Source organism: Phocoena sinus, chromosome 1 (genome assembly GCF_008692025.1).
Source record: "Phocoena sinus isolate mPhoSin1 chromosome 1, mPhoSin1.pri, whole genome shotgun sequence".
Classification (NCBI taxonomy): Eukaryota; Metazoa; Chordata; class Mammalia; order Artiodactyla; family Phocoenidae; genus Phocoena; species Phocoena sinus.
Genome location: NC_045763.1, coordinates 146,733,445 through 146,753,960, shown reverse-complemented (window position 1 = coordinate 146,753,960; position 20,516 = coordinate 146,733,445). Strand labels below are relative to the sequence as shown.

The window sequence follows — 20,516 nt, the reverse complement described above, 5'->3', positions numbered from 1 at the left end:
GATTGCTACGTTTAAGATTCTCTTGCCACTCTCTCCACTCAAAAACAGAATAAGGTAAATGTTAGATGCAGTTTCACCTCTAACTTAAAGAACACTGCCTCTTCACTAAAACATGGAATTGTCATTGATATTTCTGAGAAAGTTTATGTCACTGGCAATGGGATCCCCAAATAGCAAGACTCTCTTCATCTCCTTCAACAGGCCAACAAAGCAATCACAGCAAATTAACTCTTAGATGGTGATTTTACTTAAGCTACAAACAGCTCCAGCTTTTTCATGGCAGAAGGGTTCATTGTGGCTGTTCATGTAGTAATTATCATCCCCTTCCCTCCCCAGGTAATGGCTGTGACCTTGTTCTAAAAGCCACCTTAGTTTGAGTGAGGAAGTCCTTGAAAGGAAAGGTGATTGACCCAAAATTCTTCAAGTCACACGATAAATGATCATTTTTTAAGTACTTGAATAATACATGACGATTTGCTATCCTAGTTGCTAAGTTTTTTATTATAAGATAAACTTAGATCACTTTTTAAATTAAAGAGTATTTCCTAGTAGCATAAGTCACTTTCATGCCCTTCCCCTGAATCCCTAACTAAATCCCAATAGAAGCACATAGTTTTAACACAAGCTCCTTAAGGCTCGGTAATGGTGATATTTACGCATTTTTAAAGCCCATTTCCTGAGTTGGCTCTTCACCTCCTCCTAATAGAATGTCATCTGTCTCTGGAACGAGAGTGGTCCAGGAGCCTGTAAAGAGCATCTCTAGGCTTGTCCTCTTTCATTTTAGCCCTTTGATGAACGGGTGTGCATTGCACCTTCCAACTGCTGGGTTCCTGTTTGCTCTGTAAGTGCTTTCGCCAGGGAGCTTTGCTGTGGGTACTAAAGGCTTTTGAAATGTTTCCATTCCATCTCTGCTCCTAGGACTCTCGCCTCCCACCGCTTCATGCCGTCTTAATGCCGCTGGGAAAGAGAGGATCTGGGAGCACTGCCTTATTGAATAATAGATACATTTACAGGTTTGGTGAGTTTGGGAATGTATAGGGGAGCAAGAATTATAGACATGGGCTTCCCTGGTGGCGCAGTGGTTGAGAGTCCGCCTGCCGATGCAGGGGACGCTGGTTCGTGCCCCGGTCCGGGAGGATCCCACATGCCGCGGCGTGGCTGGGCCCGTGAGCCATGGCCGCTGAGCCTGCGCGTCCGGAGCCTGTGCTCCGCGGCGGGAGAGGCCACAGCAGTGAGAGGCCCGCATACCGCAAAAAAAAAAAAAAAAAAAAAAAAAAGAATTATAGACATAAAACACTGCTGTGGTTTGGAAGAGAGGATCGACGACAGGTTTGTACCTGTGACCACTTGGCCAGCTCTGCACTTGTGCCCCTCCACTTTCCACCTGAGTCCAGGAAACTCTGCCCCTCAGGAGACTTCACTTAACCTCGGAGGGTTGGGTGGCTGAGGAGGTGGAATCGGACAGCCTGCAGCCCGTCCCTAGGTTCCCACGTCCCTACATTCGTACTTCTCAGCTGCCTGGATGGAAGGTGGAAGCAGCCGCATCCTCCCGTCCCTCGGGGGCCGGGACCCGGAGTTGCGGGTCTCTACTGGGGCTCTCTCCCGGTAGAGGCGGCGCCGTGGGGAACGGCCAGAGAACCCAGAGAGCCTAAGTGGAGGGGCGGGCAGTACCGATGGGGGAACGCGCTGCCGTTCCTAATGAGACCAGCTTCCCATCACTTTTCCCAGTACTTTGCTCATCAACTGTCACACTCCCTGCAGATGAGACCGAGAAGATGCGAGAAAGGCCCAAAAAGCGACCCCAGGAGAGCTCTCCTCTTGGGATGGGGGCCCATCAGACCCCGCCCTGCCCTGCCCACCTCTCCTAGCCCCCGGGAGGCAGCCCCCAGCGCCCGCGCCGCAGCTCCCATCAGAGCCTCGGGGTTCTGCTGCATCTGCTGGCGCCGAGCAGCGGGAGGCGTCTGCAATAAAGGCACAGATAAAAAGCAGGGGTAACAAATCCGAATGCATCTCTTACCATTGGACCGCCGGACAATATTCTCCAGAAACGTGTTTTGCGGGGCCACCAGTCCCTTCCTGCCACCGGCCATGGTCATCCTCCCGGCAGCTCGGGGTCTGGGGGCGTCCCGGCGCAGCTTCTCAGGGCAGCAGCAAGCTGGGCGCGGGGCCCGCAAGCGATCCCGGCTCGAAGCGCCCCATGCGCCCCACGGGGACCCGGCCGGGCAGGGGCGGCGGCTCCCACCGGCTGCCGCCCTAGCGCCCTCTTCGCGCCTCCCTCCCCGCGGCCCGCCTCGCACTGCACTCGCGCGGGGCTCGCCTCGCTGCAGCCGCCTCCGGGTGGGCGGAGGGAGCCGCCGCGACCGGGCCCGCAGCGCCCCCTACCGGGCGCGTGCCCCCCGACGGCCTGCTGGAGACCTAGCGGGGCGCTCCCGCAGCGGCTGGGAAGCCGAACGCGGCGGAGGGCCAAGGCTGGGCGGGCAGCGCCACCCTCTGGACACGGACGGGAAATGTGTTCAGAACGCGTCTTGGGCTGGATGGAGAGGAGGATAGAGGAACAGCTGTCTTAGCGGGTTAATTCCCAAAGATGTCGCACGGAGTCGAGGGGGAGCATGATGCTGTACCTCTCCTCGTTTGCTCCGTTTCAGGCAGGAGCCCTTGGAACCTCTGAGGCTCTTTGAACACCTTCCTGCTGGCCCCTAGGATTTCTTAGCCTCAGTTGTGAAAGTTGCCCCACCTGGTTTCTGAAGCCAGTGGTTTGACCACTAATTAATGAAGCACTGTGAGCGGTCAGACTTGCAGAGTGACTGGGTGAGCTCCAGAAGAGCTGTCTTGGTTTGTTTTTAAAGATAACCAAAGGCAAAGATGCAGGCTCCAGACGTTTGACAAGTTTGCTTGCTGACCGACTTGATTTCCACTCTTATCCAGAGAATATTTTACTAAAAGACCAAGAAGAGACATGTATAGATACAGAAAGTTTTGTTGTTGTTTTAGCTGAAGCACAACCTGTTATGATCAGTGTGTGACGTTAGGACACAGGGACAGTGTGTCTGACGAACATATAAACAGGGGGGCTTCCCTCTGAGGGCAAATGCTGGGGGGCAGGCGGGCATGGGGGGGCAGCTTCCCCAGACATTTGACATCAATTAAAAAGCACAGCCTTGGCTTGATGGATGGGCCACCCTGCTGAGGATGATGTGCTGGTCTTCACATCTGCCTCCTGTTATAAGAATCACATCAACCCAAGGTTTCTGGGCAGGAGCTCAGACAAGTTTGTTCACCAGTTTGGGGAGATTTCTACCTGCACATGGGCTTTATCTGTCTTTTCACTATGTGTCCCCAGAGGGTGTGTGATCAGAGACTAAAGAAATGCCCCACAAAAAGAATGAGTTGATAGTATTCTAGTTAGTTCCAGGCTGGGGCAACCAACAGTCTACACAAGAATGTAAGAGGAAAAAAGCTGTGCAACCTCAGTTGTCTGGGTTAACCATCCTGATGCATCCTAATGTATTGCAGATACCATCTCAAGTTTATTCATCTCCAAAACAGAGGAACTAATTCTTGCCCAGCAATCTCTCAGAGTTGCTGTGAAGATCAAACGTAATTATGTAGGGGACAACACTCTAATTGTGGAGTACTACACCAAGGTCAGACGTCATCATTAGAGTGACTAAATAAATTGGGCCATTACAGACATCACCCTGTGTCTTATCTTGTGGAGACACAAAATAAACAAATGACGGCTGTTTGCAGAGTTAGGAAGGCTTGCATGGGCTTTGAAATCAGTAATGATACACTTCTTCCATAAGATAACATTCTACCCGGCACAGCTGTCACCAACTCAAAGCTGTGATTTCTTAAACCCTAGCTCCGTCTAGTGGTTCTTTGTTCTATTACAAATGAGATAACAGTGTCAATGAGGCCTTTGAAATGTATCGATGCTGAGTTGGTTCAGTGGTGTCTGCCCACTTCATTTGAATACATTCATTTGAATAAGGTTCTTAAGGTTATGTTATCTACTGCACAAACATGTCCAAGGGAAGACTTTTCATGACGATATTAAAAACCTATCAAGCAACTTCATAATCCTGCTTGTGAAATGAAGATAAAGAAAAGAATGGGGGGGAGCTATCAGAGAGAATTAATAAAATTTCTCAGATTTTAATGAGCTCTCATGTTTCAGGGCTCGAGTATAAAGGAAACAGATTATAGTCATTTGAGGTGAGAGATGTTAAAGCCTTGGTATGCTACCTGATAAGAAAAAGGAACAAGGAGATATCTTCCATTTTAATTTCAGATGTGCTACTCCAGTGGCTCTCTGCGTGCTCTGTGTTCGTGTGTGTGTGTGCGTGTGTGTGTGTGTGTGTGTGTGTGTGTGTACTGGCACCATTTTGAATGCAATAATTTTTAGTGGCACACTCAAAGAGATTAAAAGACTTAACACTTAAAAAGTCAGCAATCTTTAACCACCATCACTACTCAGTGTGAGGATATCTCACAGCATCTACAAAAGCACATCCTCTGTTCCCCCACTCCCTTGGCCTACCCTCAACACTGTCTGACTGTGGGAATAAAGCTGTGTTCCGCCCTGTCCAGGTTCTCTTTGATATTTGTAGGCCTAGGTTGCACGTGTTCAGTAACACAACATCTTTTTTTTTTAACTTTTTATTTTATCTTGGAGTACAGCCGATTAACATTGTTGTGATAGTTTCCGGTACACAGCAAAGCGACTCAGCCATACATATACATGTATCCATTCTCCCCCAGACTCCTCTCCCATCCAGGCTGCCACGTAACATTGAGCAGAGTTCCCTGTGCTATACAGTAGCTCCTTGTTGGGTAAACATACCATCTTTGTTGGGGCTGGCTTGACAGTACCATATACTATGCTTCTTACCTCTTACTTCCCACCTTCTGTTACCTACTCTGTATTCAATTCCAGGAGCTGCTCAGCTTAAAAGTTCTGAGATCTAGCACTACAATGTAGGAAACTCAGCTAGAACAAACTTTAATCTTACAAATTGGTCAAAATTGGTAACGCCTTTGTAATAGATCCACAATACACCATTGTGCCTTAGCAAAGAGCCTCTGTATTTTCACATAACAGGCAAAGCCACTTTTCATTCAAAGGGACAGATTTAAGTACCTGGGACCAGAGTTCCAATTAAATTGCCTCCGTCCCTCCCTGCAGAAATTGGGTTCTATCTGTCTAGAACTTCTACCAAGGGCAATACAGAGTATGAAATGAAAACTTCTAAAATTTTACGCCAATGTCTGTAGCCAGTGTCTCAGTGGTCCTCCTCTCCTATACCCTCAGTATTGCAGTTACCCCTCGATTATAACACATGGTTATGTCTGTATCATACAATAGATGGCAAGCTCCCTGAAACAAAGATGAACTTTATCAATCTCTGTTCTCATAAATATAATTAAGCCATGGTGTAATTTGTGACTTCACAAAATAAGTTCATAATGATGAAGGTATAACGCTACAGAGAGAGCATGGAGATAGAGCTCTACAGACTGGCTGGGAAAAGATTCCAGGAGAGGACAGAAAAATCTCAAAGCACAGCAACAAAATTTATCAAATGAAGAGGAAGGCAATGTTATACACCAGAGGGGCAGATGGCATCATACAAAGACAGGAATAACATTGTTTTTCTTTTATTAAGACCATGAGATATAGGTGACATATTTCAGAAAGCCAAGAACCCCTCAGACATAGGAGAGAGCTGCCTATGAGTCCTGGAAGTCCTGGGAGCCAGAATGGGCAAGCAGCAGTGCTTCCTCATCAGAAAACTAGTAGCATTATTAGGAGAAACTGAACCTGGAGATGATTTCACCTACCCGGCCACCATGAGTGAAATATCTAAAGGGTGGGGGGGAATATGCAGTATGGGAAATTTCAGCTTCTATAACCCAATGACTGACTTATTATTTATTATATGTAATTTATGTTCACAAAATGTATTTTCTCATAGACATATAGGAAATGTTGGGCAGGCCATATCCATTGGAAAGATCTATTCTGTATTATAGATATCTACTCCCCACCCTGTTCCCACCAAGTGCTGGGAAAAAGATGAGAATCGGCCTCAATAAGAATCATAGTCCATGAATGTAATTGACTGCAGGGAAAATATGCACTAATGTGTGTGTGACACTCAACTGTGGCTAACCTAATAGGCATTTTTAAATGTTTGTCAAACTGGGTTATATCCTTCTAAACGCCCAAAGCTATTATCCTTCTTTCTCATTTCCTCTTATCAAAAGAGAACAGGATCTTTTACCTCATCCTTCTCCTGAAAAATAATGAAAAGCCATTTATAACAGTCTCATTCTATTATAACAAACATCTGCTTGGAGTCTAGTGTACACCAGACACTGGACTAGGTTCTAAGGAAGAAAAGATGGTTGTGAGTGGCACCTGCCCTCACAAAGCTCGGTAAACACTTAGTGAGCTCTTAGCTTCTTTATGATTTCTCTACTTTCAGCTATTTTCCTCTCTCAGTTGTGTCCTCCAAATCTTGCTGTCCTTGTCCACAAACTACATTTCAGCTTGATCTCTTCACTAAAGACTTTCCTGCGTTCTCTTCACTGAGACTTGGCTCTCCCCTAAGGCCTTCGAGTCCCACAGACCCTACTCCTTTGGAAGATATTCATCTGCCATAGCCCATGTACCTAGAAGCCAGAAGTTGAGACAAGAATTCATCCAGTTCCTCACTACCATATCCAAACCACTATTCTTCTACATTCATATAAAATTTCTCCTTTGAAGTTCATGATCAATAAAAATAACTCTATTCCTCTTCACTTCTTTAAATATATTTAAGGAAAATTGTATTCCATTTTGAAAAGGTTGAGGTGCCTGAGAGACATTGCAGAGAAATATCAAGTAGGCAGTTGGTTGCACAGGTGCAGAGCCCAAGATAAACATCTGGATGGAGCCAGAGATTGAAAATCACCAGGTTATAGCCTTCAAAAGAGAGTGAAAAGGAACAACCTGGAAGTGGGGAGAACTGGGAGAAGCCATTTCATAGAAGGTCAGAGGGTGAGGATCTTTAAATGGGAAGCGTAAAGAACACAATCATATGCTGTGTGCTATGAAACTGGAAAATGTCCACCAAATAGAATGGTTAGTTGGTCATTTGAGACCTTAGTAGAAACATTTTCAATGGAATAGTGGGGTTTGTCCACATTACAATGGGTTTAAAGAATAATTAGAAAGTTACAATCCAGATAGGGACTGAGCTAGTAAGTATTGCCTTTCTACCCCAAACATATAGAAATGCCAAATAAATTGTTTTTAAGCTTATCTTTAACATATAGCCAAGATCAAAAGCAAATAGGGGGAAATTTCAGAGGTCAAAAATAGGAAGGATTCCATAGCAGTTGGTGGTAATACTGGGGGTAGAACAGGGGAGTGTAACCCCAAAGAAATGCTCCTTAGCGTCTGCAGTTTTAGTATTTGTGTGATGATGTCAGCTGAGGACACAGGCCCCATTCATGGTGGGGAAACTGAAACTGAATCCCTGATGGACTCAGGAACCTGGAAAAATAGAACCTACCAGCCCAAGCTCTCAGCTGGTCCAGAACATGGGTGGAAACAGTTAACCTTCACAAATCAGAACCCCTTGACCAAGTTTTCCACATATGTGGGATAGAATTGTCTCAGCTACCCTCACAGTGTGGGAATTTTGTGCCAAGAAATTTATACAGAAATGTCACATGACCCTGTCAGAAACCAGTAAGAAACTGCCCTGATAGGAAAAACTTATACCAACCAGTACACTTTAAGGTCCAACTGATAAAAATTACCCCCAATAGTAAGCATACAGACATAATTACAAGTTATACCAAAAATGATTCTACACCGTAAATGAGGTCAAATTAAAAATTGGAGAAAACGACAACTGAGGAACAATGCAGACTGGAGCAAGTTGAAAGAGAATTTAAGATGCGTATTTTAAATATTCAGAAAATAAGAAAGAAATGTAATCCTTAAGGTGAAAACAAGACACTATGACAAAAAATAAAAAACAGGCAGAGCTGGAAAGAAATAAAGAAAATTTAAAATATTTACAGAAATTAAAAAATCCCCTGGGTATTTTAAACAGTAGTCTAGATCCAACTAACTGAAAAGGAAATTACACAGAACGTAGCCTAGAGAAATAAATAGATGGGAAATGTAAATGATAAGTGGATGGAGTGAAAGGCTCAAACATAGGTCTGAAAAGAACTCCCTAAGGAATAAAAACATAGATAGGGAAGAAGCAACATTCAAAGGGATAATGAGAATAAATTTTCCAGAATTAAAGAAATCAAATATCTCACAATTTAAGAAATTCTCAAATTGAAAAGGCAGGATATATGAAAACAAACAACAAATTGGATTTGTTCAAGATGGCAGAGTAGAAGGACGTGCTCTCACTCCCTCTTGCGAGAGCACCACAATCACAAGTAACTGCTGAACAATCATCAACAGGAAGACACTGGAACTCAACAAAAAAAGATACCCCACATCCAAGGACAAAGGAGAAGCCACAATGAGACGGTAGGTGGGGCGCAATCACAATAAAATCAAATCCCATAACTGCTGGGTGTGTGACTCACAAACTGGAGAACACTTATATCACAGAAGTCCATCCACTGGAGTGAAGGTTCTGAGCCCCACGTCAGGCTTCCCAAACTGGGGGTCTGGCAATGGGAGGAGGAATTCCTACAGAATCAGACTTTGAAGGCTAGTGGAATTTGATTGCAGGACTTCGACAGGACTGGGGGAAACAAAGACTCCACTCTTGGAGGGCACACAAAGTAGTGTGCACATGGGGAGCCAGGGGAAGGAGCAGTGACCCCATAGGAGACTGAACCAGACCTACCTGCTAGTGTTGGAGGGTCTCCTGCAGAGGCGGGGGTGGCTGTGGCTCACCGTGGGGACAAGAACACTGGCAGCAGAAGTTCTGGGAAGTACTCGTTGGCGTGAGCCCTCCCAGAGTCTGCCATTAGCCCCACCAAAGAGCCCAGGTAGGCTTCAGTGTTCGGTCGCCTCTGGCCAAACAACCAAAAGGGAGGGAACCCGGCCCCACCCATCAGCAGTCAAGCGGATTAAAGTTTTACTGAGCTCTACCCACCAGAGCAACAGCCAGCTCTACCCATCACCAGTCCCTCCCATCAGGAAACTTGCACAAGCCTCTTAGATAGCCTCATCCACCAGAGAGCAGACAGCAGAAGCAAGAAGAACTACAGTCCTGCAGCCTGTGGAACAAAAACCACGTTCACAGAAAGATAGGCAAGATGAAAAGGCAGAGGGCTATGTACCAGATGAAGGAACAAGATAAAACCCCAGAAAAACAACTAAATGAAGTGGAGATAGGCAACCTTCCAGAAAAAGAATTCAGAATAATGATAGTGAAGATGATCCAGGACCTCGGAAAAAGAATGGAGGCAAAAATCGAGAAGATGCAAGAAATGTTTAAGAAAGACCTAGAAGAATTAAAGAACAAACAGAGATGAACAATACAATAACTGAAATGAAAACTACACTAGAAGGAATCAATGGCAGAATAACTGAGGCAGAAGAACGGATAGGTGGCCTGGAAAACAGAATGATGGAATTCACTGCTGTGGAACAGAATAAAGAAAAAAGAATGTATAGAAATGAAGACAGCCTAAGAGACCTCTGGGACAACATTAAATGCAACAACATGCACATTATAGGGGTCCCAGAAGGAGAAGAGAGAGAGAAAGGACCCAAGAAAATATTTGAAGAGATTATAGTCAAAACCTCCCCTAACATGGGAAAAGAAATAGCCACCAGTCCAGGAAGCACAGAGATCACATATAGAATAAACCCAAGGAGAAACACACGAAGACACATAGTAATCAAATTGGCAAAAATTAAAGACAAAGAAAAAATTTTGGAAACAACAAGGGAAAAACAACAAATATCATACAAGGGAACTCCCATAAGGTTAACAGCTGATTTCTCAGCAGAAACTTTACAAGCCAGAAAGGAGTGGCATGATATACTTAAAGTGATGAAAGGGAAGAACCAACAGCCAAGATTACTCTACCCCAGAAGGATCTCATTCAGATTCGATGGAGAAATGAAAAGCTTTACAGACAAGCAAAAGCTAAGAGAATTCAGCACCACCAAACCAGCTCTACAACAAACACTAAAGGAACTTCTCTAAGTGAGAAACACAAGAGAAAAAAAAGACCTACAAAAACAAACCCAAAACAATTGAGAAAATGGTAATAGGAACACACATATAGATAATTACCATTAACGTGAATGGATTAAATGCTCCAACCAAAAGACACAGGCTAGCTGAATGGATACAAAAACAAGACCCATATATATGCTGTCTACAAGAGACCCACTTCAGATCTAGGGGCACATACAGACTGAAAGTGAGGGGATGGGAAAAGATATTCTATGTAAATGGAAATCAAAAGAAACACGGAGGGGCTTCCCTGGTGGCGCAGTGGTTGAGAGTCCACCTGCCAATGCAGGGGACGTAGGTTCGTGCCCTGGTCCAGGAAGATCCCACATGCCGTGGAGTGGCTGGGCCCATGAGCCTGCGCATCTGGAGCCTGTGCTCTGCAACGGGAGAGGCCACAACAGTGAGAGGCCCGCGTACCGCAAAAAAAAAAAAAAAAAAGAAACATGGAGTAGCAATACTCATATCAGATAAAATAGACTTTAAAATAAAGAATGTTACAAGAGACAATGAAGGACACTACATGATGATCAAGGGATCAATCAAAGAAGATATAACAATTATAAATATATATGCACCCAACAGAGGAGCACCTCAATACATAAGGCAACTGGTAACAGCTATAAAAGAGGAAATCGACAGTAACACAGTAATAGTGGAGGACTTTAACACCTCACTTACACCAATGGACAGATCATCCAAACAGAAAATTAATAAGGAAACACAGATTTAAATGACACAATAGACTAGATGGATTTAATTGATATTTATAGGACATTCCATCCACAAACAGCAGATTACACTTTCTTCTCAAGTGCACATGAAACATTCTCCACAATAGATTGCATCTCGGGGCACAAATCAAGCCTCAGTAAATTTTAAAAACTGAAATCATATCAAGCATCTTTTCTGACCACAACACTATGAGATTAGAAATGAATTACAGGGAAAAACGTAAAAAACACAAACACATGGAGGCTAAACAATAGGTTACTAAATAACCAAGAGATCACTGAAGAAATCAAAAGACACCTGGAGACAAATGACAATGAAAACACAACTATCCAAAACCTATGGGATGCAGCAAAAGCAGGTCTAAGAGGGAAGATTACAGCTATACAAGCCTACCTCAAAAAAAAAGAAAAAGCTGAAGTAAAAATCTAAACTTACACCTAAAGGAACTAGAGAAAGAAGAACAAACAAAACCCAAAGTTAGTAGAAGGAAACAAATCATAAAGATCAGAGCAGAAATAAATGAAATTGAAGCAAAGAAAACAATAGTAAAAATCAATAAAACTAAAAGCTGGTTCTTGGAGAAGATAAAATTGATAAACCATTAGCCAGACTCATCAAGAAAAAGAGGGAGAGGACTCAAGTCAATGAAATTAGAAATGAAAAAAGAGAAGTTACAACAGGCACTGCAGAAATACAAAGCATCCTAAGAGACTACTACAAGCAACTCTATGCCAGTAAAATTGACAACCCGGAAGAAATGGGCAAATTCTTAGAAAGGTATAACCTTCCAAGACTGAACCAGGAAGAAATAGAAAATATGAACAGACCAATCACAAGTAATGAAATGGAAACTGTGATTAAAAATCTTCCAACAAACAAAAGTCCAGGACCAGATGGCTTCACAGGTGAATTCTATCAAACATTTAGAGAAGCGCTAACACCCATCCTTCTCAAACTCTTCCAAAAAATTGAAGAGGAAGGAACACTCCCAAACTCATTCTATGAGGCCACCATCACCCTGATATCAAAACCAGACAAAGATACTACAAAAAAAAGAAAATTACAGACCAATATCACTCATGAATGTAGATGCAAAAATCCTCAACAAAATACTAGCAAACAGAATCCAACAACACATTAAAAGGATCATACATCATGATCAAGTGGGATTTATCCCAGGGATGCAAGGATTCTTCAATATATGGAAATCAATCAATGTGATACACCATATTAACAAATTGAAGAAAAAATCGTACAATCATCTCAATAGATGCAGAAAAAGCTTTTGACAAAATTCACCACCCATTTTTGATAAAAACTCTCCAGAAAGTGGGCATAGTGGGAACATACCTCAACATAATAAAGGACATATATGACAAACCCACAGCAAACATCATTCTCAATGGTGAAAAACTGAAAGCATTTCCTCTAAGATCAGGAACAAGACAAGGATGTCCACTCTCACTCCTATTATTCAACATAGCTTTGGAAGTCCTAGCCACGGCAATCAGAGAAGAAAAAGAAATAAAAGGAATACAAATTGGAAAGGAAGAAGTAAAACTGTCACTGCAGATTACATGATACTATACATAGAGAAACCTAAAGATGTCACCAGAAAACTACTAGAGTTAATCAATTAATCTGGTAAGGTTGCAGGATACAAAATTAATGCACAGAAATCTCTTGCATTCTTATACACTAATGATGAAAAATCTGAAAGAGAAATTAAGGAAACACTCCCATTTACCATTGCAACAAAAAGAATAAACCTACCTAAGGAGACAAAAGACCTGTATGCAGAAAACTATAAGATACTGATGAAAGAAATTAAAGATGATACAAACAGATGGAGAGATATACCATGTTCTTGGATTGGAAGAATGAATATTGTGAAAATGACTATACTACCCAAAGCAATCTAGAGGTTCAATGCAATTCCTCTAATTACCAATGGCATTTTTAAAAAAACCAAAGCAAAAATCTTAAAATTTGTATGGAGACACAAAAGACCCCAAATAGCCAAAGCAGTCTTGAGGGAAAAAAACAGAGCTGGAGGAATCAGAATCCCTGACTTCAGACTATACTACAAAGCTACAGTAATCAAGACAATATGGTACTGGCACAAAAACAGAAATATAAATCAATGGAACAGGATAGAAAGCCCAGAGATAAACCCATGCACCTATGGTTAACTATCTGTGACAAAGGAGACAAGGATATACAATGGAGAAAAGATATTCTCTTCAATGTGTGGTGCTGGGAAAACTGGACAGCTACATGGAAAAAAATGATATTAGAACACTCCCTAACAAACTCAAAATGGATTAGAGACTGGAATGTAAGACCAGACACTATAAAACTCTTATAGGAAGAACACTCTTTGGCATAAATCACAGCAAGATCTTTTTTGAACCACCTCCTAGAGTAATGGAAATAAAAATAAACAAATGGGTCCTAATGAAACTTAAAATCTTTTGCACAGCAAAGGGAGCTACAAACAAGACGAAAAGACAACCCTCAGAATGGGAGAAAATACTTGCGAATGAATCAATGGACAAAGGATTAATCTCCAAAATATATAAACAGCTCATGCCGTTCAATATTAAAAAAAAAAGAACCCAGTCAAAAAATGGGCAGAAGACCTAAATAGACCTCTTTTCTCCAGAGAAGACATACAGATGGCCAAGAAGCACATGAAAAGCTGCTCAACATCACTAATTATTAGGGAAATGTACATCAAAACTACAGTGAGGTATCACATCACACCAGTTAGAATGGGCATCATCAGAAAACCTACAAACAACAAATGCTGGAGAGGGTGTGGAGAAAAGGGAACCCCCTTGCACTGTTGGTTGGAATGTAAATTGATACAGCCACTATGGAGAACAGTATGGAGGTTCCTTAAAAAACTAAAAATAGAACTACCCCATGACCCAGGAATCCCACTCCTACGCATATACCCAGAGAAAAGCATAATTCAAAAAGATGCATGCACCCCAATGTTCATTGCAACACTATTTACAATAGCCAGAACATGGAAGCAACATAAATGTCCATCAACAGAGGAATGGATAAAGAAGATGTGGTACATATATACAATGGAAATTACTCAGCCATGAAAAGGAACGAAACTGGGTCATTTGTAGAGATGTGGATGGAACTAGAGACTGTCATACAGATTGAAGTCAGAAAGAGAAAAACAAATATCGTATATTGATGCATATATGTGGAATCTAGAAAAGTGGTACAGATGAACCGGTTTGCAGGGCAGAAATTGAGACACAGATGTAGAGAACAAACGTATGGACACCAAGGGGGGAAAGTGGTGGGGTGGGATGGTGGTGTGATGAATTTGGAGATTGTGTTTTAGCCTCCATGTGTTTCTGTTTTTTACAGTCTTTTTTCCTGTAATTGATTTCTAACCTCATAGTGTTGTGGTTGGAAAAGATACTTGATATGATTTCAATTTTCTTAAAATTACCAAGGCTTGATATGTGACCCAAGATGTGATCTATCTTGGAGAATGTTCTGTGTGTACTTGAAAAGAAGGGGTATTCTGCTGCTTTCAGATGGAATGTCCTATAAATATCAATTAAGTCTTTCTGGTGTATTGTGTCATTCAAAGCTTGTGTTTCCTTATTAATTTTCTGTCTGGATGATCTATCCACTGGTGTAAGTGGAGTGTTAAAGTTCTCCACTATTACTATGTTACTGTAGATTTCCCCTTTTATGGCTGTTAACATTTGCCTTATGTATTGAGGTGGTCCTATGTTGGGTGCATAAATATTTATCATTGTTATACCTTCTTCTTGGATTGATCCCTTGATCATTATCTTCCTTGTCTCTTGTAATAGTCTTTATTTTAAAGTCTATTTTGTCTTATATGAGAATTGCTACTCCAGCTTTCTTTTGATTTCCATTTTGCATGGGTTATATTTTTCCATTCCCTCACTTTCAGTCTGTATGTGTCCCTAGGTCTGAAGTGGGTCTCTTGTAGACAGCATATATATGGGTTTTGTTCTGTATCTGTTCAGCCAGTCTGTGTCTTTTGGTTGGAGCCCTTAATCCATTTACATTTAAGGTGATTATCGATATGTATGTTCCTATTACCATTTTCTCAATTGTTTTGGATTTGTTTCTGTGAGTCTTTTTCGTCTCTTGTATTTCTCACCTAGAGAAGTTCCTTTAGTGTTTGTTGTAGAGCTGGTTTGGTGATGCTGAATTCTCTTAGCTTTTGTTTGTCTGTAAAGCTTTTGATTTCTCTGTCGAATCTGAATGAGAGCCTTGCTGGGTAGAATAATCTTGGTTGTAGTTTTTTCCCTTTCATCACTTTAAACATGTCCTGACACTCCCTTCTGGCCTGCAGAGTTTCTGCTGAAAAATTATCTGATAACCTTGTAGGGATTCCCTTGTGTGTTATTTGTTGCTGTTCCCTTGCTGCTTTTAATTTTTTTCTTTGTATTTAATTTTTGTTAGTTTGATTAATGTGTGTCTTGGCATGTTTCTCCTTGGGTTTATCCTGTATGGGACTCTCTGTGCTTCCTGGACTGATTATTTCCTTTCCCATGTCAGGGAAGTTTTCAACTATCATCTCTTCTAATGTTTTCTCAGACACTTTCTTTTCCTCTTCTTCTTCTGGGACCCCTATAATTCGAATGTTGGTGCATTTAATGTTGTCCCAGAGGTCTCTGAGACTCTTCTCATTTCTTTTCATTCTTTTTTCTTTATTCTGTTCCATGGCCGTTATTTCCACCATCCTATCTTCCAGCTCACTTATCCTTTTTCTGCCTCAGTTCTTCTATTGATTCCTTCTAGTGTATGTTTCATTTCAGTTATTGTGTTGTTCTTCACTGATTGTTCTTTAGTTCTTATAGGTCCTTGTTAAACATTTCTTCTATCTTCTTGATCTTTGCTTCCATTCTATTTCCAAGATCTTGGATCATCTTTACTATCATTACTCTGAATTCTTTTTCAGGTAGATTGCCTATTTCCTCTTCATTTATTTGGTCTTGTGGGTTTTTACCTTACTCCTTCACCTGCAATATATTTCTCTGTTGTCTCATTTTGTCTAAGTCACTGTGTTTATGGTCCCTTTACACAGACTGCAGGGTTATAGTTCCTCTTGCTCTGTTGTCTGGCCCCTGGTGGTTGAGATTGGTCCAGGGGCTTGTGTCAGCTTCCTGGTGGGAGGGACTGGTGCCTGTACACTCTGGTGGGTAGAGCTGAGTCTTTTCCCTCTGATGGACAGGGGACCAGAGACTGGGGCACACTCGCTCTGGTGGGAGTCCCTCCCAGTGCCCATGGAGGCAGGGGTTGGCATGTGGGGGTACTGGCGGCCCTGCCCCTTGCGCACCACTTGACCACAGTGTCTCATTTCCTAGGCAGACCACACTTCCTCTAGGGGCATTCCTGGCCACAGAGCTCCTCGCTCCTGTCCCCTCTGTTGTATCCGCACAGCCAACAGTGGTCTCCCCAGATCTGTTCTCCTAACCCCACGCTTTAGCACTTAGCTCCCATCAGCACTGGTGGATTCCCATCTCAGGCAGAGGCATCAAAACAACCAATATTTCTTATCTCACTGTTTACATAAGTCAGGAATCCAGATGCAGCTTAGCCTGGGTGTCTTGGTACAAGGTTTCTCGTGAGACTGCCGTCGTGCTGTTGGCTAGGCCTGTGTTCTCATCTGAAGTTTCAGCTGGCAGAGGATCTCTTTCCAAGCCCCGCCAAGACTTTCTGGCAAGATTTAATTTTTCACAGGTGTTAGCCAGAAGCTACTTTGTAGTCCTTTACATGTGAGCCTCTCCATAAGGTGGCTCACAACATGGCAGCTGGCTTCCCTCAGAATGGCTGAGTTAGAGAGCACAAGTAGATGCCCAAGATGGAAGCCACAGCGTTTCTGTGACCTAACCTAAGTGCATCCCTCCTCTTCTTCACAGCTGATCTGTAAAGAATTGCCTAAACTCACTACTTCCATTTCCTCCTATTCTTTTCTCCATCCAATCCATCTCCCTTCCCTCCCATCACTCTGCTGAAATGATCCTCAGTAAAGTCACTAAGTGACTTCCATGTCACTACAGTCAATGAACAATTCTCAATCTTCATAGTACTGGGCCTCTTGGTGGCACTTTTTCCTTGGCTTCTGTGATGCCATATGACTGATTTTCCTCCTGTGTCTCTGTAGTGGTATTATTCATACTTAGGGTTTCCTAGCATCTTTCGAACGCATTCTATATTGTGCTCATTTCCTTCATTATGAGTCCTAACTCCCAAAGCAAAGACAGCGGCTTGCCTTGCCAGCCTCCCTTGTAACCAAGTGTAAGCATAAGTGCCATAAGTCCCACTACTTACTGCATTCACATGAGACTTGGAATTAGAAGGAAATGACAGGAAAGCAAGTCAAACTCATTTTGCTTGTGTAGGTTATTGTGAGGATTCAATTTGATAATATATAGAGAGCAATTAGAGCAGTGCCTGGCACAGTACAAGCACTGTGGAAGTGTTAGCTATTATTACTCTTAAGGGAACAATGGTAGCTTCTGACAGTCTTTGGGGGTATAGTAAACTTTCTTAGTTATCCTAAAAAAAAAAGACTTAGAGCTCATTACCCTATTGTATGCAGTTTCAAATAATGCAAAAGAATGTTTAAAAGAGTCCTAAAGAAAAAAAGAGTCTTAATATCAACTTATATCAGTGAAATATCTTCATCAAATATAATATACACAAAGCCATCTGAGGATCTGCTATTATGGCTATATTGCTGGTGAAGATCATGGATAGATCAGCAAATAAAGAAACAGGTCACGAAGTTTGACATGATCTATAGGGAGCTGGAAGATTCGGTGTGATTTCAATAGTGGTATGAAATGCTAAATCAACATTTCTGGGTGTGGCCAACTGCAGAAAAATGTGACCAGTCTTCACATGTGGAATTTATTCCCTTAGGAATTAAAAAAAAAAAGGAAAGGGAGGTGGGAGGGATGCTTTGGACTAGAGGGCAGAAATTAACTCAGTTACTCAGAAACAAGGACTCCCTCACTAACTCCCCCTAAACCCACCAAGGTTTGGGATTACCCATGACTGTAAATCGTGTAAAATAAGAAGAGTCCCTTTTTGAATGGATCATTACGTTGCAAGGCTAAAGAGCTGAGTGATACAAGTAATTTTATATACGCTGCACATCTTCAAAATGCACATACGTATTATCTGCTTCACTTGGTTGTGATGAGGATTAAATACATTAATAAATGTAAAGCACTGAGAGCAATATCTGGCACTCCATTGTCCACTTGTTTGTTGATTTGTTTTTGGTCACACACTTGATGCCCTGCCTTTCCCTTTTAGTTTTCTAAAAATAATTTATGCAACTAAACTGCCTATAATTCAGGGGGATGGAAGAGGGACACTGCATGAGAAGAGAAAGAAGGAAAACCATGAATTCTGGGAGTTTATCTTTGAAGCTAAAGTCTCCCCCCACACACACCTTTCCAGAAGTTGTAGCAGAGGCCGCCTGAGAGAAGCAGTGGGCAGAAGCCTTGAGGGTGTCTACTGATGACAACATGCTTAAGGTGAGAGCTACCCACCTCAGCCTGGCTTTCCACCCACCCTGGTGTCTGCCTCAGGTAGTGCCTTTCTCCCCTACCCCAGGCTAGGGATCCTCAGTCCGCCCAGCCTTGTGAGCAGCAGTTTTTATAGCCTGAATCACAAAAATGACTGTCTAACTGCACCCAAAATCCTGGAGAGCAGCATAAGACCTCCCTCTCTGTGCCTAACACAGGGCACAATACAGAAATGAAAATCCAACTGAGTAGTAATTTCTGTTTGTGCTTTTAAGTCACTGGGAAATCATTGTGATTCTCTTTAGATAGCTTTGGTTTGTTTACATAACACAAGTTCTTGCTCTCACAAGATTTCACTCTCACCAGCATGGGGTCTACTTTCCTCTGCTCTTCAAATGCCACTTTGATTACTCACTGTGGCCCTCCTTCTCTGAAAATACTATCTCAGCGTTAACAGGCCCACTCTGTGGCTACTTAGTAAGTCACTTAGTAAAGTATCTTTTAGTAAGAACTGATGCCAAAAACTCAGCCTCTATGCACAGGTGCTGAATCAAATCTCAGAGACAGAGTTTTGGGTGAAGTAGAAAAGAACAGCTTTATTGTTTTGCCAGGGGGGAACACAAAGGGGGACACAGCAGGCTGGGGTCTCAAAATCTGGGTGTCCCAACCGGGGAGGTTTTGGTGAGGAGTTTTATAACAGTGGTTCAAGGGTGGAGTTGCTAATAAGGATCAGGGTGTGTGCAGGGTTTGCACTCCTTTAATCTGACTTCAGGTGGTCTCCTCCCTTGTCTCTGCACCCCCTCCCTTCCCTGATTAGCAGCTGTTCGATTCTGCCCTTTGGAACTCAGGGAAGGTCATGGAGGCTAGAGTCTGTTCCCTACAAACAAGAAATGGGAATGGGGAACACAGAAAGGCTTTCACACCCAGGAACCTCACAGGGTCCTGCTCAGTTTCAGAACTACGTCGAATGAATTATCAGGAGTCTTAATTCAATTTACCTCTTTAAAGTAACTATTGACTATTACAACACAGTTCTAAAAGTACTATTATAAATCACCCCAATAAAGAAGAAAGAGCATAAAGAAACCAGAGCATCTATGGCTCTCCAAGTAGTTCAAATTTAGAAGGACATAAATACAGAAATGACAAAAGATAAATGCCAGAGAGTTGTATCAACCTATGAACCAAATGCCAGAGACTGACTCCTTCAATATTCTGAGTATTGTGGAAAATGCTGTAGGCGGCCAAAATCTTATTCTTAGAGCAAGTAAATGAATACACAAGGCAGAGGAACACCATTTGGAGAATATGTATGCATATAAATAGAACAAATGATAGAGAAAATGGGATTACTAAAGGTCCCCTTTGCTGTTACCTTCTTTGTTAAAGAGAATGCTATTTAAACTGTACTCAACTTTCCAAAGTCATAAAGAAGAAATTGAAGTCTAAGATATGGGAATATATATTGAGAAACTGTAGAGCTAGTTAAAGCTAGTTCAAGTCTCCAAGCCCAGCTGAATGAAACATTAGAGGCACCAGAAGCCTAAGCACAAGAAAACATCTTCCTGATTTTGTTCAAAAGGAGAAAGAAATTAATTATTTTGCAAACCACTGGTTAGCTTGATAGTGATTCTGAACACATTGCTGTTAGGTTATTAAACAGATGGGGTGGGAGTGTCTAGAAAGAAAAGAGTTAACCACTGGGAACCAGCATGGGTAAACTAAATGGGGAAAAAGAGGAGCAGAACATGGTAGAAAGAGAGAGAGTATAAAAAAAAATGTGAAAGCCTTAGAAATGGACCAAAAATGTTGTGGGAGGCCTTCGGTGAAAACCAGGCAGTGTCTAGCATATCCTTCCAAGGTGTCTGGTTTGGGGGGTCTTTGTGTCTTTCATGATCTTTGAGCTATTTACAACTCTGTAATTTGTAGACAACTTATAGCAATACAAATGATTCTTGTCCAGGAATGTACAAATGAATTGTTTCTGATGGATGTTCAGTTGATT

The 20,516-nt window shown here is 42.3% G+C and overlaps 1 protein-coding gene across 2 annotated transcripts in view; it reads right to left on the bottom strand.

The window, feature by feature from the left end:
- KCNH1 (potassium voltage-gated channel subfamily H member 1) overlaps positions 1-2,285 on the bottom strand; it is a 415,341-nt gene extending 413,056 nt beyond the window's left edge. For both annotated transcript variants that reach the window (XM_032641744.1, XM_032641753.1), the window contains exon 1: positions 2,018-2,285. In XM_032641744.1, coding sequence (XP_032497635.1) covers positions 2,018-2,096 — 79 coding nt within the window. In that variant the 5' untranslated portion in view covers positions 2,097-2,285. The remainder of the gene's footprint in view (positions 1-2,017) is intronic.
- Between the last annotated feature and the right edge of the window lie 18,231 nt (positions 2,286-20,516).